General features: G+C 40.5%; 1 protein-coding gene across 8 annotated transcripts in view; it reads left to right on the forward strand.

Moving 5' to 3' along the window:
- The first annotated feature begins 12572 nt into the window (after positions 1 to 12572).
- Positions 12573 to 24018, forward strand: part of MCF2 (MCF.2 cell line derived transforming sequence) — a 101013-nt gene continuing 89567 nt past the window's right edge. For 7 of the 8 annotated variants that reach the window (XM_079124809.1, XM_079124811.1, XM_079124803.1 and 4 more), the window contains exon 1: positions 12573 to 13365. In XM_079124809.1, coding sequence (XP_078980935.1) covers positions 13119 to 13365 — 247 coding nt within the window. In that variant the 5' untranslated portion in view covers positions 12573 to 13118. Of the gene's footprint in view, positions 13366 to 13616; positions 13692 to 24018 lie in introns of those variants that run through there. The other variant, XM_079124806.1, reaches the window with a different exon arrangement.

Consider the following 24018-nt stretch of genomic DNA (forward strand, 5'->3'; position numbering starts at 1 on the left):
CCTCAGGTATGCAAGGCACATGCCGTATTGCTGAGCCACGTGGCCAGCCCTCCCTCATGATTTCGAGCATGCTTTTCCATTAGTTTACAGAATCCAGCATTGGTACTGAGAAGTTGGATGCCATTTTGATTTTTGATCTTTTCTAATGGATTTGCCTCTTTCCCTTTGTAAATATTTAGGTTCTTTGTCATAGTGTCATTAAAAATTCATAAGGATGTGTATTAATGCAGGTGTTTTTTTTTTTTTTTTTTTTTCGATGCTGGGGATTGAACCCAGGGCCTTGTGCATGTGAGGCAAGCACCCTACACGCACCCTACCCACTGAGCTGTTAATGCAGTTTTTAAATTAATCTCATTTTGCTTTTGATAGGTCTTTTTAGTACAAATATCCATGTTCTTCAGTGCTGAAATTTTTTTTCACTCTCTCTCTCTCTCTCTCTTTTTTTTTGTTTGATATGCCCATCCCCATTTCTCTATTCTTCCTTTCTTGGGCTTCTGTGGGATACTGAACCTCCTGAATTGATTCTTTTTTAAACATATTTTTAGTTGTAGATGGACACAATACTTTTATTTATTTATTTATTTATTTATTTATTTATTTATTTATTTATTTTTATGTGGTGCTGAGGATGGAACTCACTGCCCCTCATGTGCTAGGCAAGCACTCCACCACTGAGCCACAACCCCAGATTATGTTTGATATTTTTTCTCTTAATACCATCAGACAATCCCACTATACTTCCTGGAAACTCAATTTCCAAGTGTAAAATGACAATTTAATTCCTCCCTTCTTCCCTCAAATATCCTACACTCCTTCCTCCTCCTCCTTCTCCTCTTCCCTATCATCCAATGACTTCAATTCACAACTTTGACCAGAAAATAAAGCAGGTTTATTAAGAGCTGTTACTGACATTAACCCATGCAGAAGATTAGGGAAGAGAAGGAAGACAGACTGCGTGGAGGAAGATGTCAACGGTAAAGCGACCTTAACAGAAGCCTTGTGTAACCCTGAAAGAAGTCCTGGAGATGGGATAATTTGTCAGAGTGGCCCCTATTGAGGGCCACTCAATACCCATTGATACCCATTGTTCTTATGTCACTGGATATGGGCTGCCCTTAGAATGGGCTGTGACCTTGAACTAGGCAGCTCGTTCTAGCCAAGGCAAACCGTGAAGGGAACTGAGAGCAGAAGACTTATCTGACCCCATTCTCAAAAGATAGGAGAGTATCAGGCGTGGGGACGCACACCTGTAATTTCAGCGACTATGGAGGCCGAGGCAGGAGATGGCAAGTTCAAAGCCAGCCTCAGCAATTTAGCGAGACCCTCAGCAACTGAGTAAGACCCTGTCTCTCTCAAGAAATAAAAAGGTCTGGGGATGTGGCTCATAGTACAGCACCCCTGGGTTCAGTCCCCAGTATTGAGAGAAAAAAAGATGGGAGGTCTGAATGACACATCACAGCTTCTACCATATCAGCCTCACGGTGTGCCTTTCAGTGTTGCTCAGCAGCTGGCTCAAGCCAACTAGGGAGAGACAATTCTGCACCTCCCTTTCCAACTTGGCTTTTGGTGACATTGAGTTAGTAACTTTGAATCAATACTGCTGTGGAATTTAAACAGTTTTGTCAGTCATTTTCAGCCTTCAGAACTCTTTCTTGTTCTCCAATTATTCCTATTATCTCGTTATTGTGCAAGAGTTATAATGACTTGAATCTTTCAATGTATAGCCAATGAGCATTGTTTTCCAAATTTAATGTTTCCTGAATTGTGTCTATTTCCTCCAGGGAATTTTCCCACCTACCCAGCTGCCCATACATCAACTCTTCAACTCTTAAAGGCCCAGGCATTATTTTAGGTGATGGTGATACCACACTGAACAAGACACAAAAGGTCCCCGGGGAGAAGCTTCCTAGCTAGTGGAGGCACTCAGACAATAAGCTAGTAAATGTAGAAATAAATAAGATAATCTAAGGAAGTCGTCATTGCCATGAATGAGTGACATTCAGTGTGATGGGATGGACCATGTGGGAGCAGAGGGGTGTGTCTTTCTAGAGTGGTCTGGGAAGGTGTCTCTGTGGAGATTACATTTGAGCAGAGACCTGAATATAATGCGAGAGAAGGCCAAGCCAACCACTGTGGTGAGAGACAGCACCAGGGATTATGGGTTCTGAGAAGACAGCCAGTGTGCTAGGTCTCAGGAATACCAAGGAGGCTAGTGTGGCTGTAGCAAAGCCCACAGGGAAGCCAAAGGTAGGAGATGAGTATAGCAAGACAAGCAGGGGCCAGGAAATTTTCACTGGGTGTCTCAGTCTCCCTTTCCATTTGGTGATTTACATCAGTCACAGTTCTACCAGAGAAATAGAACCAGCAGGATATACCTATATGTAACTATCTATCCATATATATGAAATCTATTGACAGAGAGGAGACAGACACAGAGAGAGAGAGACTGAAAGCACACTGTTAGAAGCAGAGTAGGCAGGGGTCAGGGGACAGGAGGGGTTATTTCAAGAACTTACTTTACACAGAGATGGGAGCTGGCTAGGCAAGTGTATAATGGAGAGCCAGCCAGTAAGCTGGAAACTCTGAGGCAGGAGAAGATGCAGAAGTTCTTCCTCAGGAAAACTTCGGCTCTGCTATTAAGTCCTTTCAACTGATTGAATGAGGTCACCCAGGTTTTCACAGATAATCTCCTTTGCTTAAAGTCAACTGATTGTGTATGTTAAGCACAGTTTCACAAACCCCACAGCATTGTTCAGATTAGTGTTTGCCTGAATAACTTCATCCTAGCCTAGTGGACACAGAAAATTAACCAGCACAGTGACTTACCTCAACATTTACCTGGCTGTTCATATTTAAGTTAAGGCCCAGAAGGCCTAATAGGGGAGCTCATGGGAGGGACTTGCCAACCAGAAGACTTTGCTTTAGGATAAAAAAGGGGAGGAACAGAAACATAAGATGGGAGTCCCCTAAAAATGGCAGCCTTTGGAAGTCTTTTCCCATGGAGGCTCTTCAGTTTCCCTAGAGAAGTCTCTGCCATTTCTGTTCTCTTGCAACAGGTGCGGGGATGCTGTGTGTGGAAGTTGTCCTTCTTTAAGGATTTCACCCACATTAAGGTCTTTCAACCAGTGTCACTGTCTTCAAGTCCAAGTCTTCCTCCTGCCCTTCACACTACCTGGTATCTACAAATCCACAGCTTCCAGGATTCTGCAGGGCACTGTGGCTCCTTTTGGGCCATAGCCCTTTCTGTGAACCTCCTTCCCACACCTCTTGAGCTGCGGCTTTTCAACATCTCATCATGCCTTTATCCACATTTGATCTTCCAAAAATTATCCTTATGGATTTATTTATACACTTAAAAAAAGCTAGAAATAATGTGTGTTCCACCTGCCATCTCAAACCATTCAGGCTAGTTTTTGTTTGTTTGTTTGTTTTTGCATGAAATAGCCTTATTTAAATGTTGGGGAGAAGGTGGGGAAGGGTGTCTTTCTTTGCATCTGAGAGAACCATGCCACCTGGGAGGGGTCTGCTACAGTGACAGCATGTGGCTGAGAGTCAGTCGATGCCTCAGAAGGTCCAGGTTTGAGCTTACACAAGGCTTCTGGTTCTATGGCTTTTTCTGAGTACTGGTAGCAGTGGTGAAATTCTCCTTCAACTGCAAGGATATTTCAAGTCACACCAAAATATCAATATTGTATTAAATCTGAGATATGGTTATCATCTGCCCAATACTGTACTATGCTGTTCCTCCTGGGGGAGGCTCAGATGAGGCTGTACTGTCCTTCTGGCCTGAGCGTCTCTAGATAAGATGAAAAATTAGGTCCTGGATAGAATGAATTATTATGGAGGAGAAGTGATAGGACCCTAAGAAAAGAAATCTGACCTGGATGAAGAAGAGAAAAGAAGCACAAGAAATTTAAATCAGAGGAAAGGAAGTGGTCACCTTTGAGTGGGGAGGACTGGGAACTGGGCATGGGAATCTCAAGCACCCATCCTTCGCTTCTGGTTATTCCCCTGTCACAAATCCATTTTCACTACCTTTTAATTTAACACACACTCCATTCTATGTTTACTCTATCAGAGACTTCTGGAAGCAGACCAAGGGCACAAATAGACTCTGAGAGAACAGATGACTAAGAAACAGAAAAAAGATACTCAGCCCCACCAGAACCCATAATTGGCCATTTCAACTATACCAGGAGAACTTGGAAGCATTGTCCTCAAACATTTTTAAAAATTGTATGTATCTCTGGTTTAAAAATTTAATGTAGGATGTTCTCTGTGCACATCTCAGGATTAGATTTCAGATAAAAAATGACAGTGTTGGGCCTGGGGCTGGGGCTCAGAGGCAGAGTGCTTGCATAGCAGGTGTGAGGCACTGGATTTGAATCTCAGCACCACATATAAAAAAATAAAAGTCCATTGACAACTAAAAAAATTAAACAAAACAAAAATGACAATGTTCAAGCAGTGTGTAGGTTTCTTTTGGTTGTAGACTTGTTCAAAAATTTGACTGTGATGGTTGTACATCTCTGTGAATATATTAAAACCACTTAGACACTTTTAATAGAGGAATTATATGGTATATGAATTATATCTCAAAAAAGATGTTACTTCAAAAAAATGTGGTATTCTGGAATACCAGAATTCTTAAAATTTATGTTATAATTGCTAAGAGGTGAGTTTCTTTTTTAAAAATATTTTTTGCTGTAAATGGACATGATACCTTTTATTTATTTTTGTGTGGTGCTGAGGATAGAACTCAGTGCCTCACACATGCCAGGCAAGCACTCTGCCACTGAGCTACAGCCCCAGCCCAAGAGGCATATTCCTTTATGGCTTGAGAGCCTAGACTTTATGAGCACTAAGGTTCCTTTAAGACAGTGGAAATTTGAGAATTATAGAATTTTGGTTTGGCATAATATTCCTCCAGCACAATATGTTGGTGTGGTTATTTTCACTTCAAAAATGCTAGGTGGGGGCTGGGGTTGTATAGCTCAGTGGTGAAGCATTTGCCCGGCACGTGTGAGATGCTGGATTCCATCCCCAGCACCACATAAAAATAAATAAATAGAATCAAGGTATTGTACCCATCTACAATTAAAAAATATATATATTTAAAAATGCTAGGGGACTAGGGGTGTATCTCAGTGTCAGTACATGTGCTTAGCATGTGTGAGGTGTTGAGTTCAATACCCAGCACCAAACAAACAAAAAACAACCGATTACAGTTAGTCAATTTACAGTCAAGTTCTAGTTATGCTACAAACTAACAGCATGAACTTGAACAACTCTCTCAATCTCTCAAAACCTGTTTCCTCGCTTGGAAAATGTTAATAAATAAACTCAGCCTCCCTTGTAGTTTTTTTGGAAGGATCAAATGAAAGAACAGATGAAAAAGTGCTTATATGTTTTATGCACATGAAGATGGTACACTTGTTCATTTTGCTATTATTAGTATTAGTAACTATCAAATTAAGATGGTAACCTGCTAATCTTGTAAAAAAACTTTATTCTTTTAATTTGGCTTTACATGAACTAAAAAATGTCTTACAAGCCAAGTACATTTTTTATTGGTCATTATTTCCAATGAATATTTATTTTTTGAGAAATAAGCAGGGTCTCAATGAGGGACCTTAGCTTGTGTCTATTATCTATACTTCTTTTATCCTCATCTGACCTCTAACCAGTCTGGTAAAATTGTTTTTCTTAGATTAAATTGTTTTTAGGTGCCAGTCTTGAATTCCAGTTTAGCTTAGTAAATATTTTACTGGGTAGTATAGAAAAATTTAGCTGCCAATGCCCTACTTCCATTTCATTGTTTAGTCCTAAACTTTTCATGGCTAATGTGGAAAGACGCAATCCTAGCCAAATTTTAAAGAAAGAATTGGGCTGGGGTTGTGGCTCAGTGGTAGAGTGCTTGCCTAACATGTGTGAGGCACTGGGTTTGATCCTCTGCACCACATGTAAATTAAAAAAATAATAATAAATAAAGATCCATAAACAACTAAAAAAAAATTCAAGAAGGAGTTGCAAGGTTGTGATTTTAAATTCAAATCCAGACTCAATTTTACCTCAACCAGTTAACATTTACATTTCCAACATATTCTTATGGTTTGAGCAAGTGCTCAAAGCATTTCATAGAAGCAGTGTCAACATTTATGGAAGAAGCGGTTGTTTGCTTTACAAGTGTAATTGCATTGGGAATATTCTTTATTTTTGTTTTCATTTCTGGGGATGGAACCAAGGGACACTTTATCTCTGAGCTACATCTCCAGCTTTCTTTTTTCTTTTTTGAGACAGGGTCTCCCTAAATTTCCAAGGATTGCCTTGAATTTGTGATCCTCCTACCTCGGCCTCCTGAGTCACTGGGATTACAGGAATATACCCACCACACCCAACTTGCATTGGGAATAAAGTATTTTGGCATCAGAACAGAGCAAGTTTTGAAGGAGGTTTTTTTTTTTTTTAATAAACAATAGAAATCAAAACATTCATCTCTGAAACAATGTTTTTCTCAGTAAGCAAATTTTGGCCTTTAAAATAGCAACAAATAGAAAATGTTTCAAAATGTAAACAAAGGAGAATAAGGTTTCTGAGGAATTTCCTGAGAAGGGAATATCAGGGATTGATATGACCAGTTAGTTTATCAATCTCTCTGGGTATACTTAGCCTGGCATGTCAACATGGCCAAGTATGATTTTCAGGATTCATACATATATCTGGAAGGTTCCATGATGCCAAGCTGGAATTGAATGAGATTATATGCTTTGTTATTCATAATGTATTAGTTGGGACTCTTTTGGTTGCAAATGATAGACACCCCCAAGCACAAAAGAAAATGTATTGATCTATGTAACTGAAAAATCTAGGTGGTGGATATTTCTTCAGGCATGGCTGGATCCAGATGTACAAATAATGTCATTAGGAATCTTTCTCTTTCTATGTCAACTCTTCTTTCATCATATTGGTTTTAAGAATGAGGCCATCTTTGCAGCCCCAGGCTTAACACTCTCTTACCACTAACAATCCATTGAAGAGAATTTTTACCTTTTCTTGGTTTCAGAAAGCCATGGGATTATATCTCATTGATTTAAGCCTATCACAATAGCCAAGGAGACAGAATATCCTGATTTACTAGGCCTGGGCCACCCTCCCACCCTGTAGCAGGGGTTTGCTGGCAGTGTGTCCTGTGTCACATGGATTTAGAGTGGCACAGATGTTATCTAGGTGGATAAAAGTGACAGATGCCCCCTACACACATGGCAGGGAAGCTAGTATAATGTGAAACTTGCTCTTACTCTTTCATTTTATTTTTTGTTTTTATTGTTTTGCAGCACAGGGAATTGAATCTAGGGCCTCACATATGCCAGGCAAGTGCTCTACTGCTGAGCTACATTCCCAGCACCTCAGCACATTTTTTTTTTAATACTGGGGATTGAACCTAGGGGCACTCTACCACTGAGTTACGTCCCCAGCCCTTTTTATTTTTATTTTTATTTTATTTTATGGTCTGGCTAAGTTGCTGAGACTGACTTTGAACTTGTGATTCTCTTGCCTCAACCTCCTTAGTTTCTGGAAATACAGGTGTGTGCCACCATGCTTGGCTGGGATTTTTAAATATTTATAATTATCAAAGGTAAACAGTTATATATAAAATTAGATTTTTGCATGTTTTCTCCTGAGAGTTATCTGTTCTGATATTTTGACCATTTCCATTGCACTTTCTTACTCATTTATACTCTTTACATATTAAGGATCTTAATATTTTAACACTTGTTTTTCATGCTGGGAATTGAACCCAAAGCCTTGTAGATGCTATGTATGATTTCTACCACTGAGCTATTGTCCAGACCATTTTTAAACAGCCTTATTGAGATAAAATTAGAATATAATACATCTCACCCATTTAAACTATATAGTTAAATAGTTTTTGTATGTTTACAGAGTTTAGCATCCATCAGCACAATCAATTTCAGAACATTTCATTACCTTAGAAAGGAATTCTTCTCCATGTACTGTTCTCCTCAATCCCTCTGCCTCTCCATTCCCTGATAACCACTACTTTGATTTCTGTGTCTCCGTATTTGCCCCTTCTAGAAATTTCATATAAATGGAATTACATAATATGTGGTGTTTTGTATCTGTTTAATTTAGCATATTATTTTCAAGGTTCAACCATATTGTAGCATGCATAAGAATTTTTTCTTTTATAAGGCTGAATAGTAGTTCATTGTACCAATATACCACCTTTTGTTTTTTCCATTCGTTGAAGGATATTTGAGTTGTTCCTACCTTTTGGCTATTATTAATCATATTTCTTTTTTTTTTTTTTTTTGGCAGTGCTGGGAATTGAACCCAGGGCCTTGTGCTTTTGAGGCAAGCAGTCTACCAACTGAGCTATATCCCCAGCCCAATCAGATTTCTTTTTTTTTTTAATAATTTTTTTTTAGTTGTAGGTGGACACAATATCACTTGTTTTTAATGTGGTGCTGAGGATTGAACCCTGGGCCTCACATGTGCTAGGTGAGTGCTCTGTCACTGAGCCACAACCCCAGCCCTAAATCATATTTCTATGAAGACTTTTGAAGACTTTTGTACAAGTCTGTGTGGAGACATGTTTTCATTCCACTTGGTAACTTTTTGAGAAAATGCCGGGCTATTTTTCCACAGTGTTTCTATCTTTAAAACTCACATCAACTCTGAATGAGGGTTTCACTTTCTTCACATTCTTACCAATGCTTTTTATTGTTCACATGTATTTTTTCAGTACTAGGGATTGAACCTAGGGATGCTTTACCACTAAGCTACACCCCAGCCCCTTCTTTAACATTTTGAGACAGGGCCTTTTTTTTTTTCTTACTTGTTCTTTTTAGATATACATTACAGTAGAGTGTATTTTGGCATATTATACATACATGGAGTATAAATTATTCTTATTAGGATCTCATTCTTGTGGTTGAACATGATGTTGAGTTAAACCGGTCATATATTCATATATGAACACAGGAAAGTTATGTCTGATTCATTCTACTGAGACAGGGTCTTCATAAATTGCTGAGGCTGGCCTCAAACTTGTGATCCTCATGTCTCAGCCTCCTGAATAGATAGGATTACAGGCTTGTGTGTTGTTATTGTCTTTTTTAAAATTTTTTGGTACTGGGGATTGAACGCGGGGACACTTAACCACTGAGCAACACCCCTAGTCCTTTTCAAATTATTTTAAGACACGATCTCACTAAGTTCCTGAGCTGGCTTTGAACTTGCCATCCTGCCTCAGCCTACCGAGTCACTGGGATTACAGGCATGTACCACTGTGCCTGGCTTTATTATCCATGTTTTTTTGTTTTTTTGTTTTTTTGTGGTGGTGGTGCTGGGGATTGAACCCAGGGCCTTATGTATGCTAGGCAAGCACTCTACCAACTGAGCTACATCCCCAGCCCCCTATTATCCATGTTTTGATAGCAGCCATCTAGTGTGTATGAAGTGTATCTCATGATGGTACTAATGATGCTGGGTATCTTTTCATGTGCTCATTGGCAATTTGTATGTCTTGTTGCCTATCCAGATCTTTTATCCATTTAAAAATTTAAAAAACCTAGAGGTATTTTGGGGAGAGGGTACAGAGGTGCTTAACCACTGAACCACATCCTCAGTCCTGTTATTTTACATTTTGTTTTGGGATAGGATCTTGAACTTGTGATCCTCCTACCTCAGCCTCCTGAGTCACTGGGATTATACTTGTGTGCCATGGTGGCATATTTTAGAGTTTTTTATATATTTACTCTGGATATAAGATTCTTATCAGTTATATGATTTCAAAATATTTTCTCCCTTTCAGTTGATTGTATTTTCATTTTCCTGATAGTGTCCTTTGAAGTACATTTTTAAAACATGATGCTATCAGTTTATCTATTTTTTTCTTTTTTTGCCTGTACTTTTGGTGTGATATCTAAGAAACCACTGCCTATTCCAACGCCATGAAGATTCATGCCCATGTTTTCTTCTACATGTAGATATCCATTTGTGCCAGCATTGTTTTTTTAAAAGATTATCCTTTTTCCATTTAATTGTCTTGGCACTGTGGTCAGAAATAATTTATCTTAGATGGAAGGGTTTGTTTCTGGGCTTTCAATTTGATCCCATTGATCTGTATCTTCTTATGTCAGTACCACACAGATTTGATTATTGCAACTTTGTAGTAAGCTTGAAATTGGGAAGTGATTCCTGTGACTTTGTTTTTTTCCAAGATTGTTTTGATTATTCTGGATTCTTGGAATGATATTATCCTTTTGATCACCAACTATCTTTGCAAACAAAATTTCTATTTGTAATTTGACTTTATAATTTTTTCTTATACAGAAGTTTTACTTCTTCCAGTTCTTGTAAAAATGTAATTTTAGTAAACGTGAATCACATACAAGCATACATTGCACATTTGTACCCAAAAGACTTATATAACTCAGTAGGGAAGGATGGTAAAGCTAGTTCAGAGTATTCAAAAACATATTTATTGAAGACTTTTAGAAACAGATATTTAGTCTGCTGGGAAATGAATGTTGCAATTAAACTGCTAAGTGACATATAAAAGTAGGTGAATATCATACAGGGCAACAACTGTAATAGTACTATCTTTTCTACTGGAGAAAAATGATTTCCATTTCTGTTGAACAAAATTATTTCCAGCTTATCAATCCTTCTCAAGCGAAGGTATGAGTTTGCACTATTTGGGTCCTAATTAATAACAAATATTAGTTACCTAAACAAAGTTGCATTTTTCTAGAAAATTAGGTAATCCTTGGGAATATTTGTTGGACAATGCTCCAATATGTCACCAGAGGATGTGTAATATTCTTTGTCTTTTTCCAACTTTTCAAAACAGAATTTAACTTTTATTTATTTATTTATTTATTTATTTATATTTTTATTTTTAATGTGGTGCTGAGGTTCAACCCCAGTGCCTTACCCGTGCTAGGCAAGCACTCTGCCAGTGAGCTACAACCTCAGGCCACCTTTTTCCAACTTTTGAGTAATTTTTCTTAATGTTTTTCTCATGTAAAAATAGTGATGCTTTACGATATTCTGCTGACTGTAGAGGAGATGTATATTGAACCACACAGTACGCCTTTATTTCTTGGTCAACTAAACTGATGTTTTACCAATCTATTGTCATTCATTAATTCCTTTTATGTTATCAATTGTATCATGGGGCAGGGAGGTGTCCCTCTTCCAACCTTCAAAATTGGTGAAGACACCAACCTAGAAGTTTTAAATTTTATGTCAATTTAATTGATCTTTTCCTTTTTGAATTTTATATTATTTTTATATTTTGAAAAATTTTTTCATATTGTTAACTTTCTAATAACTTTCTACATTTAAATTTTTCTACTTGTTTTATTCTTCTTAAAAAAAGGTACAAAACAAAAATCGCTCACTGCAAAGATACACACAGTTAGAAGCGTGTGTCTTTCCCAGACATTTTCTATGCAATACACATGAATAGAAGATAAAAAGTGAGATTGAAATTATAAATATTGTTTAGAACCTACTTTCTTTCACTTGGCAATACAGCAGGGCATCTTTCCACATGTAGATCAATCTCATAGTTTTTTTTTTTTATTACACTAAGAAAAGGCTATCCTATCCCAAGATTACAAAAATATTCTCCTGTACTCATTTGTATCTTATTTATTTTTAACTTATTTTAGAGCAGTAGCATTAGTAAAAAGAAATTAACATCATTCTATCCACAGTAGTGGGAAAATTTAAGTGCTTCCTCTACCCTCCACACATTCAAGAGAGGGACCTGCAAACATTCTGCCTGTTGACTTAACACATTTAGACAATTTAAACTGGCTAGAGGAAGAGGTGTGTGTGTGTGTGTTTTCTCCTCCACTCAAGGTACCTTTTTTATTTGTCTGCACTCAGTTGCCCCAGGTATAAAAATCAGTGTTTCCCCGTAGACTGTTTAAAAGATCCACTAGGAATGATTGGCCTATATCAGTCCACTCTCCTGGCAGAACATTGTGGGAAGAATGAGGATTGAAGAGGAGAGTTGCATTTGTAATTCCCACAAAGGCTTCTAGCATTAGGATAAAACTGGGGTGAATCCTAGGGCTTCACCATATTGCTGCCTTAGTGTTTATGCTGACACCCCCGCCTCTCGGTCAGCTACTGCATCTTGGGTTTCCCTAGGTCCTCCGCCGTCCCTCCCTTGCAGGCACCAAGGAATTCCAGGTTCAGGGCGAGGGGAGGGCTCTGGCGCCTATCTTTTCCCACTTGGCTTCTTTAAGGGGTCGTCTCCTCTTTCCGCTTTCTGTGCCCTCTCTAAAGCGCGTCAAGAGTTCCAAGCCCACAAGGATTGGCAGTCCAGGTGTGTGTTAACACGGCGCTTCCTAGGACCCCAGCGCTAGAGAGAATCAGGGATGTGGAGGGCGCGGGGCTCCGTAACCCCCGAGCCCGAGAGCCGAGTGCGCGCGCGCGCGGTGGGGGCGGGGTTAGGGAGGGCACATCCCGGCTTTGGCTCCGGCCCTTTCAGGCTGTCCCGGGCTCCTCTCCTCTTGGCGCCAGCAAAGACAGCAGCCCTGACAGGGCCACCTGCCTGCGCCCATACTGTGCGAACCCCCGGCGCAGCGAAGCTCTGCCTTGGCCAGCGCCGGCTGGGATGCTGAGGGACCGCCAAGACTTGCACGAGTTGCCATGGGAGTGCGAGGCCGGGCCGTCTCCTCCCACCACGTGCGCTAGCTTAGCCCGGCCTTCCCTCCCCTGACAATGGGCGTCTCCGCGGGGGTTCTCCCTTTCGGCTCCTCGTGTCCCTCCTCCGCACCTCCCGCCTCAGCTCGTCCTCGGCGAAGCTAAGCGGGGGCGTGGGTGCGCTCCCACAAACAGTTGCCCTCACGGCGGCTGCGGCCCAAGCGCTGCGCGGGAGCCCCAAACTCCGAGGAAGTTCCCGGGCTCCCGGCGCGCGGCACTCTCAGGCCTCTGGCCCCTCTGCCCCTACCAGGGGGCTCCGGCAGGCCGCTGGCGGCTGAGCGGCCCGGGGGCGCAAAGGCGGCGCTCCAGGCGGAGCTGGGCAACTGCGGGCCGGGACGGCGGCGCCCGCCGGGGACTCCAGCGTGAGGATGGCGGCTGCAGGGTCCCGGCCCCACCTGATTTTGCCAGCGCAGGCGGTCAGGCACTTGCCCCAAGCTGCCGCTTCGGCGCTGTGGACTCCAGGCCTCCGGCGGAACCCGGACGGCTACACTTTCATGCAGATAGCGCAGACCGTCCCGCTGCAGGTGGACATGGCCATGGCCCTGCAGCGCGTGAGGATTGAGGAGAAGTATGGCAAGAGCTATCTCTGCCTCCTGCAAGCGGTCTTCGTCGCAGGTAAGCCTTGTGCTTCCTCGCACTCTCCGCCCGGCGGCGGCCTCGGGCTCCTCGCTCTCCCCTCCCCATCCTGCCCGCGGAGCACGCACTTTGTCTTCCCTCCACGCCCGGCACGCGCACAAGTCCCCACTGCAGTGCTTCTCCCATCTGCGAGCTCGCTGGGCCATCGTTCTCTGTCCCTCTGGCCAGCTGCCGCGCTGCAGGCGTGCAGGTCTGGTCGGGGCTGGGACACCGCCGGCGAGCCGTGAGAAAGGCCGGAGGCGATGTGGAACTGTCTTTGCGGTTGGTTCAGGTCTCGGTGCCCACTTCGCACTGGCGTGGCAGAGGTAGGAATAGACCGCGTCTTCCACCTCCGCATCCCGCACTCCAGAACCCAGCACCCCGACAGTGCCCTTCCCTTGTAATAGTCCCTGCATCTGGAAAAGCGATTAAAAAAAATAACACGTGGATGGGAAATCAAGTTAAAAAGGGGTTCAGAAACCAGTGGTACTGTAGTTGGCTGAGGAGTTGTAGGGAAACAGCTGCTGCCAAGGATTTGGGCGTTTCATCCCGACAAGTGCGTCTTTCCAGCTTGTTCAGGAGCCTGCCGGGTCCTCACTACCAAAGCACAAGCTCTTGTACGACTCACAAAACCTTTACTGCCAATGCTGCGGTTTGGTTAAGGGACATGAGTGGTGTAAGAATGAACTTGTTGCTCATGCCGTTGACCAAACTAGAATTGCCCAACTTTGAGATTGGTGTGGCAGGGAAGGGCTGGGGCTGTGAGAAGTTCATATGAAACCATTCTGATTGATGCGCGTGGACGTTTGCAAGGTGCTGCAATTGATGGGCATGCCTTCCTGCGCTCCCTTGGTAGTCTTGGCTTACCATGTGCAACGACTTGCAGTGCAACTTTGGGTATTCCAAAATTAGACTTGGTGGCAGTTTTCCCAAATCAGGTAGCCACAACTTATGTCCCAAGTGTCCCTCCTTATTCGAGGCTGTCCGTGCAAATCTTTTTAGTTAAACCATGGAAACAATTCAAGGCTTTGTCCACACATTATCTTACCTGTTTTGTTTTCAGGTAATTAATGCCATTTTCTATATGTAATAATAAATCATTAATGGGAGCTTGGTGACAGGCACGAACTCCTTCAGAGCAATTTAAATGCATTTTGCAGGCTACAAAAGAACTTCATTAACACTTTCTGTGCTGTGCAGTGGAAGGTACTTTATATCTTCTCATTTATTGCCTGCATCATTCCAAAAGCTAAAAATGATCTTCATGGGAGAAATGTATGTTTAATCACAAAAAAATGAAAAATAAGTTGGCATTTCCTTTTTTTTTTTTTTTTTAAGAGTACTGGGGATTGATCCCAAAGGCACTTTACCACTGAGCTACATCCCTAGTCCTTTTTATTTATTTATTTGAGACAAGGTCTCACTCAGTTGCTGAGGCTTACCTCGAATTTGCATTCTCCCTGCCTCAGTTTCCTGACTTGCTGGGATTACGGGCATGTGCCACTGCACCTGCCTCAAATTGACATTTCTACTGCCATTGATTTGCTGATTTTTCCCATTTCTAGAGTTGTGTGATGTTTCCTCTTCATGAACCTTTGATAGTTACTGCATGTTGGCAGGATCCTTCCTGTCACTGTCATTTCAGTGTATCACAGCACCTAAATGACTCTAGTTGCTGTGTTGTGCTTCTTCATGGGCTGGCAATACTTTCGTCTTTCAGTATTTTCAGCTGTCACCTCTACCTCCCAACAGTGTGCCCTGGCAAAGGTATTGTACCCACATGGCTAGTACTTTAGTACATAACATTACTTTTGTTTATTTTTGAGCTGTCATCTCCTTATGTTGTCCAGGCTGGTGTTGAATTCCTAGGCTTAAATGATCCTCCCTCAACCTCCTGAGTAGCTGGGAGTACAGGCATGTGCCACGTGCTTGGCTTGTACTATAGCTTTAAATGCAAAACTATAATATTGCTATAACCTTAAATTTAAATATATTTATATATAAAATATGTTTACAAAGCTTTTTATTGTAGTAAAGAATGTTCTGAAAGATCACTTCAGTTATAAGGGAATGATTGACTTTGGTAAGGGAGAGGGGAAGACTTCATGGAGAGAGGGATGCCTAGCCTGAGTCTAGTCTTGAGGGATGCATACAAATTTCCAGGTGGGCAAGGGATGGGGATGGAGTGCAGTAGGGATAGATGGGGAGAAGGATATTCCAGGCAAAGGAAATAAGATGTGCAAAGACAAACAGAAAGGGAAGAGTATAAATAGGTTTGGGGAATTGTAGGTACATTTATTTATTTTTCTTTATCCCCCACCCCCTGACCTGTAGGTGCTTTTAAAATGGTTGAAGCCAGGCATTGTGCCACTCACCTGTAGTCCCAGCTATTTGGAAGTTTGTGGCAGAAGTATCATTTGAGCCCATGAGTTTGAGACCAGCCTGGGTAACAGCAAGACTGAATCTCAAAGAAAATAAATAAATAAATAAATAAATAAATAAATACATACATACATACATACATAAATACTAACTAGCTAGCCGGATGTGGTGGTGCATGCCTGTAATCCCAGTGACTCTGGAAGGCTGAGGCAGGAGGATGGCAAGTTTGAAACCAGCCTGAGCAACTTAACAAGACACTGTCTTGAAATAATAAAGGACTGGGAGTGTTGGCCGGTGGTGAGCACCCCTGGGTAAAATCTCCAGCACCACAAAACAAAACAATAAAAACTGTATAAAATGATTGAAGTGTGAAGTATGGAAGATAGAGGAGAGAAATAAATTTGGAGAGGTAGCAGGAGCCACATCAGGCAGGGCTTGTGAGACATGTTAAAGAGTTTTCCTATATTTCCTGGGCAGGGGGAGCCAGGAGTGTGTAAGCAGGAGGATAGAGCAGGCTGCTGTAGATGGTTCTGTGGATTGTGTGCTGCAGAATTCTTTGGGGCTCCATGTATTTATTTATTTTTGGTAAACTTTTTAAAATAAGTGCATTATAATTATACATAATAGTGGGTTTATTAGATATTTATACATGCATACAATATAATAGTATAATTTGGTCATTTACATTCTCTAGTATTGCCCTTTTCCCTCCTCTTCTCCATCCCCCTTGTTCCCTTCCTCTATTCCACTGGTTTTCCTTTTCTTTTCATGAGAACCCCACCCACACACCTTTTTTTCCTTTTTTCTTTCTAGCTTCCACAGATGAGAGAAAACATGTGACCTTTGACTTACTGAGTTTGACTTACTTCGCTTAACATAATGCTCCAAGGTTCCATCTCTTTTCCTGCAAATGACATAATTCTTTATGGCTGAATAAAACTCTATTGTGTATATATACCACATTTTCTTTATTCATTCATCCACTGAAGAACACCTAGGCTGGTTCCATAATTTGTCTGCTGTGAATTGCACTGTTAGAAACATGGATATGCATGTGTCACTATAACAGGAATTTTATTCTTAGAACAAATACCAAGGAGTGGGATAGGTGGGTCATATGGTGGTTCCATTCCTAGTCCTTTGAGGAATCTCCATGCTGATTTCCATAGTGGTTGTACTAATTGACAGTTCCACCAACAGTGTAAAAGTGTTTCTTCCCATGTCTTCTCCAGCATTTATTATTATACTTACTCTTTGTATACATTTATTATTTGTACTTTTGTTGTCAAAATAAATGTATTCTGTGTATATATTTATTATTTGCATTCTTGACTGTCATTCTAACTGGAATGAGACAAAATTTTGGTGTAGTTATTTTTTGGGGGGGGTACTAGGGATTGAACTCAGGGGCACTCGACCACTGAGTCACATCCCTAGCCCTATTTTGTATTTTACTTAGAGACAGGATCTCACTTAGTTGCTTAGCACCTGACTTTTGCTGAGGCTGGCTTTGAACTCATGATCTTCCTGCCTCACCTTCCAAAGCTGCTGGGATTACAGGCATGCACCACTACCTGGCTTGGTGTAGTTTTTTTAAAAAATTTAATTTTTTTAGTTGTACATGGACACAATATCTTTGTTTTATTAATTAATTAATTAATTAATTAATTAATATGTGGTGCTGAGGATTGAACCCAGTGCTTCATATGTGCTAGGCAGGTGCTTTACACTGAACCACAACCCCAGCCCCTCAATGTAGTTTTGACTTACATTTTTAGAGGCTTCATTTATTCACAGCCGTGGATGATACCCAGGGTAGGGCTGTACAGTGTGCACAGTGGTCAGTGGACTGTGCATGATGGGACTTCATGCTTTTACAAAAATTCCTTTGGCAGTTGTGTGGAGGCTGCAGTAGAGAAGATGACCAGAGGTAGGGTGACTAGTTGGGAAGCATCGAAGTCAGCCTGGTATGAGCTGACAAAGGCATGGACTGTCAGTTCTAGGGATGGGGAGATGGAGAGAGGCCTGAGAATGGAGTTGATTTGACTTGGTGACTGGTTATGGCTTTTGAGAGACAGGGAGGAGACTAGGCTAATTCCAGGTTTCTGGTCTGGATGACTAGGTGGGGAGATACCATTACAACAAGGAATAGAAGGGGGTAAAGCAAGTTTGGGATTCAATTTATTTTATTCTTTTTTTATTTTTATTTTTTGTGGTGCTAAAGGTAGAACCCAGGGCTTTGCATGTGCTAAGCATGCACTTTGCCATTAATCTGCACCCCAGCCCTGGGGTCCAATTTTGAGTATGTGATTTCCTGTGGAACATTCACTAGTGTGGAGCTGGGAAGGTGTAAGAAGCGAATCTTATTTCTTCCTGTTGTCTATGGGGTCTGTTAAGTAACTTGTAGCACTGGAGTTCTTTCCATAAACCTACTTATGCGTGGTTATGTAGTGTATTTATCTAACTTAAACTCAGACAACTCAGAAGTCATTGTGAAAACCTGGTTGTACAAATTTGTTTCATCAGATTTTAGCTCATTTAGACATGTTTAGATCTCTAAATCACAATAGTATTTAACTATTTGGCGCATATCCAGTGTGGTATAAAAATGTATTCCAGTGATGATGGGTCATTTATCAGGCCACATTATACTGAATGCTCTATGTAACTGATTTTTCTGGGTAATTGAAGTTCAGTACTTTTAATGCCTGGTTTTCTTTCTCCTCAAAATCTCTGTTTTGGACAGAAAGCTTTCCAAAAACACTCTTTACCTTCCTGACTCCCAGACCTTTTACTAACCGTGTCCTTTTTTGATGACTCAGATTGTCCTTACAATAGTATTAGTTGTTTTAATGCACACTATACAGTACTACCCCACAGACTTCAGGGGAGGGCTCTTTGTCCCTATAGTAAATGGACAGATTGTTCTGCCTTTTCCCTAATTTTTCCACTTATCCCTTCTCATTTCTTGCTACTTTCATTTTACCTGTTCATACCAGCCAGCTGTTATTGCCTCGTGCTCCATGCTCCCTTCTCCATTGCTCCTTTTGATATGTTAGAAGCTAGGGAACAAGAGAACCAAACTTGTTGAAACTGTCTGAAAATTTTGAGTAAATGATTTGTGAGTAGCCAGGCACAATGGCTCAGACCCAGCAGCTCAGGAGGCTGAGACAGGAGGATCACGAGTTCAAAGCCAGCTGCAGCAACTTAGCAAGGCCCTAAGCAACTCTGTGAGACCCTGTCTTGAAATAAAATACAAAATAGGACTGGGGGTGTGACTCAGTGGTTGAGTGCCTCTGAGTTCAATAACTGGTTGGTAACCCCCCAAAAATAAAAACCCAAAAAACTGAGATGAGAGTGCTGACAAGTGTAAGGAACAAGAAGTGAATCAGTATGACAGGAGCAGAATGTTTGCATTTGTGTGAGTGTGTTTATGCACGAGCATGCAATAAAGCCAGTACAACAGGGTCTGCATAACATAGAGCTTGGTAAGAACTTCGACTTTTACCCTGGGTTGGATAAAGGAGCCATGGGAAAGTTTTGAGCAAAGGAGTGACTTCTGTTTCAAAGGATCCCCTGGATGCTGTGTAGAAAATAGGCTAATGGTGATATAAAGATGGAAGCAGAGAGACAATGAGGAGGCTCTTAGGATCCATGATGGCAGCTGGAGCCAGAGAGGTGGTATGGAGGTTGTGCAAAGTGATCAGATGCTGCATATATTTTGAAGATAGAGCCACAAGTATTTGCTAATGGTTTGGTAGGAGAGAGAGAGAGAGAGGAACCAAAAACAATGCTAAAGTTTTTGGATGGAGCAAACTGATGGCAGAAATTCATTAGTGGAGTTGGGGATGCCTGCAGGAGGAGCATGTTCATAAGGAAAATCATGAGGACCTGAAGTGTGATTTAGGACCTTTTAACTTGTGGTCTCTATTAGATAGATATTCATGGGGAGATGGCAAGTAGGCGATTCCATATAGGAGTCTAGCATTCAAGGAAGAGCTTTGAGCTGGAGAAATGAGCTTGGGAGTCATCAGCCTTATAGATTCATTTGGAACCTGTATCGATGAATACAGTATAGACAGAGAAGCGATCAGTCAGAAGACATAGTTGTTTGGGCCCTAGCAGTAAAGACTTATGGTTGACCAATGACTCTTCCCCAGGGCAACATTTTTTTCCCCTGGAGGGACAAGAGCACAAAGTAGAAGGTAGTGCACCAAAACAAATCATTTTTTTCTGGAACCAACTTAATCTATGCTTGGGGATGAAGATAGGGTCTATGTTTAAAACTCTCCAAACAGGGAAGCTCTGCAACTTCAATGTTAGCTAATCCTTCCTATAGAAATGAAAAATCTGTACTTTAGTCACTTGTGGTTTAAGTTCATGCTGCAGGTGAATCCCTATCTAATACTTTTCTCAGTAGAAATATTAAGCCGCCTCTACTGCTTCCCAATTGACACCTTTATTTAGTCAGATCTGTAATTTTCAATATGTGATACAATTTTCTAAAAGAACCCCACATTTTAATGAACAAACAAACAAAGGCTGATGGCAAATTGGAAAGGAGCATTTTACATTCACAGTGAAGTTTGGAGCATGTAAAATAGTTAAATTTTAGCCTTCTAAGTTACCCCATATAGCAAATATAGTAACATTTTAATATAGTGAAATTTACTTAGGGCTTTGTGCATGTGTGGCAAGCACTCTACCAACTGAGCTATATCCCAAGCCTGTGAAATTGACTTTTAGAGGCAGATTATCGTCTTTGATATTCTTTCAAATATTAATTAATGATATTGTAACCTCTGCCATGAAGAAGTTAGCTGTAGTGCTGGGGGTGTAAGTGGTAGAGCATGTGCTTAGCTTGTATGACGCCCTGGGGTGATCCCCACCACCACATACATAACAGTTAACATAACAGTAACCTGTTACCAGATAGATGCTGTGAAAGGAGCATTTTTAGCAACAATTGAAATTTATATATATTCATTCTCTCTCTGGAAAATTATGAGTCAGCAACCCTGTTGAGGGATGCATGCTCGGTTTACAGATAATTTTTTGGTATCTATCGGAAAAGCAAATGAGAGCTATTCCTACTAAGGGAGAGCAGAAAAGAGTTTTGTTAGCAAAGGGGCAAATGGGAGAAATGGAATCCCAATCTAGTTGTACCAGAGCCCTATTTTTTTTTTTTTTTTTGGTGCGTAGAATTGAATGCAAGTCTTCTTGCATGCTCAGCAATTGCTCTACCACTGAGTTACATCCCCAGTCCATGAGCCTATTTTGTAAAAATGTTTTTATTGAGATAATTCATATACTAATACAATTAACCTCTTTAAAGTTAGAACTCAATGGTTTTTAGTATTATCACAGAGTTGTGCAATCATCACCACAATCTAGGTTTCGGATATGCTCATCACCCCAAAAAGAAACCTCATACCCATTAGTAATCACTCCCCTTGTTTTTCCCACAGCCCCTTCCCCCCACTCCTGGAAGCCATTGAAATAATGTCTATATCTATAGAAGTTCCTATTCTGGACATTTCATATAAACAGAATCATGCAGTCTGTGATCTCTGACTTCTTTCACTGAGCATAGCAATTTCAAGGTTCAACTATGTAGTAGCAGGTATCAGCGCATTATTCTTTTTTATAACTGAATATTATTGCCTTATATACATACATCACATTTTATTTATTCATTCATAAATTAATGGAAATTTGGATGGTTTCTACCTTCTGACTATCACGAATAACGTTGTTGCAAATGTTCTTATAGAAGTTCTTTATTTTTGTGGTTGTAGATGGACAGAACGCCTTTATTTTATTTGTTTATTTTTATGTGGTGCTAAGGATTGAACCCAGTGCCTCATACATGCTAGGCAAGTGCTCTACCTCTGAGCTACAACCCCAGCCCCTTATACAAATTCTTGTATGGTCATGTTTTCATTTCTCTTTGGTATATATCTAGGAGTGAAAATGCTGGGTCATATTTATTTTTTGAGGAACTCCTACACCCTTCTCCAAAGCAGCTGCATCAGTTTACATTTCCATTCTCAATGTATGAGGGTTCCACTTTTTCTGCATCCTTCCCTGTGCTTGTTAATCTCTGTCTTTTTGATTCCAACCCAGGAATCCTAATGGGTGTGAAATGTTTTCTCTTTGTGGTTTTGACTTGCATTTCCCGAATGACTACTGACAGTGAGCATCTTTTCATGTGCTTATTGAGCATTTGTATATCTTATTGGGATAAATGTCTATGCAGATTCCTCCCCAAACTTAAAGTTGGGCTATTCCTCCTTTTACTGTTGTGTTGTAAGTTCCTTATTTTTTTCTTGATTTGAGAGAGATCCTTATAAAATATTTGCTTTGAAAAACATTTGCTTCTGTTTTCTGGGTTATATTTTCACTTACTTGATAGTCTCTTTAAAGTACAAATATTTTTAAATTCGATGAAATAAAATTTAACTGTTTTTTTTTTCTTTTTTTACTTTGTGTTTCTGGTGTCAAATATAAGAAAACATGACCTAATCCAAGGTCACGAAAAATTATAATTGTGTGTTTCTCTAAGAGTTTTATAGTTTTAGTTCTTACATTTAAGTCTTTATTCCATTTTGAGTTTACTATTATGTATGGTGTGAGTTGGGGTTCCAACTTCATTCTTCTGCATGGACATATCCAGGGGTCACGATATCATTTGTTGAAGAGAATATTCTTTCCCCATTAAAATATCTTGGCATCCTGACTGAAAATCAGTTGCCCCTAGATATAAAGGTTTATTTCTTGACTCTAAATTCTACTCCATTCATCCGCCATTAAGTTAGTCATTATACCTATCTTGATTACTATGGCTTTATACAAAATTTTGTACTCAAAAAGTACGAGTTTTTCGAGTTTGGTTTTTATCAAGATTGCTTTAACTAGGAAATGGGAATAGGAAAGTCAGTAGAATGAATGGGACATCACTTTCCTATGTTCATACATGAATACACGACCACATCATACACAACCACAAAAATGGGAAGTTACACTCCATGTATGTATAATATGTCAATACATACTCTACTGTCATGTATAACTAAAGAGAACAAATACAAAATTAATAAAAAAGAAATAGGTAACTAAATTGAGAACTCGGGGTGGGGGGGAAGATTGCTTTAGCTATTCCAGGTCCCTTGTATATCCTTATGGATTTTAGGATTAGCTTGTGGATTTCTGTGTGAAAATCCAGCTAGGATTTTGCTAGGAATTGCACTAATCTGTATTATCAGTTTAGGAAGTATTTGAACATGTTTTATAGTCATACAAATTAGGGTTCCTCAACTTTGGGGCATTAAATATAAGGTATTTGGAGTGCTTTAGTGGATATTTGCATTCTGTCCATCCGTGCTTATATTGGATACTTATTTATCGTTCCTTTGTCATGAATTTAGAAGGATTACAATATGTTAATTCACTCCTATTGTGAGAATTATTCTAGAGACCCTGCTTAGGGCTTAGAGGCAAGAAGGTATCAACCAGAGTTCTTCTAAGGGAAAACAAAAAACACAAACGAAAACAAAAACGGTGAAATGTGATCACTGATTTAATTGTCATTGTGTTTATGATTCAACATTTGGCAGGCGAGTCTGTAGGATGGGGGTAAGTTAACAGAGAAAATCGGAGGTGCATGTTTTGATATCACATTGATCAGGAATCTGCAAAGACTTTTCCAGGCTGGACAAGACCATTTGTCAATCAAATGTGTAATCCCCCTCCCTGTGGCAGGAAACCTCTTTTAGGAAAATAGGTTGCAGTGGCTAAACAGATGGTCTTGGATGTGCTCTGCCATGGATTTGCTGATACTTCAAGCAGGAAAACCATTTACTTATCCCTATGTTTTAACATATAGTAAAATTTCCCATATGTAGTTCTTTATAGAATGATTCAGTCCCTCTCAGAATTTGCATTACATGTTTTGGGTTTGAGTAGTGAATTCATTAGACTGTGATTGTTAGGCAGATTCCCAAGACAGTAGCAGCTCCTCCTGCTCCAGGGGGAAAACTTCTTATCTCCACTGGTGCTTTTGAATCTGGCAAGGTTGGGGGGTTGGCCCTGCATGTTCTTAATTAAACACCTGCAAGAGCTAGGGTCAAAGGATAGCAACCTGGACTACCAAGCCGATGGGCGTAGGTTTTCTGACTTGCCCCTAGTTGTGCCTCATTTTTTCTTGTGCATTTATTTTTGTGGTGCTAGGGATTGAACCCAGGGCCTTGTGCATGCAAGGAAAGCACTCTA

This window comes from Sciurus vulgaris (genome assembly GCF_902686455.1).
Source record: "Sciurus vulgaris genome assembly, chromosome: X".
Lineage (NCBI taxonomy): Eukaryota > Metazoa > Chordata > Mammalia > Rodentia > Sciuridae > Sciurus > Sciurus vulgaris.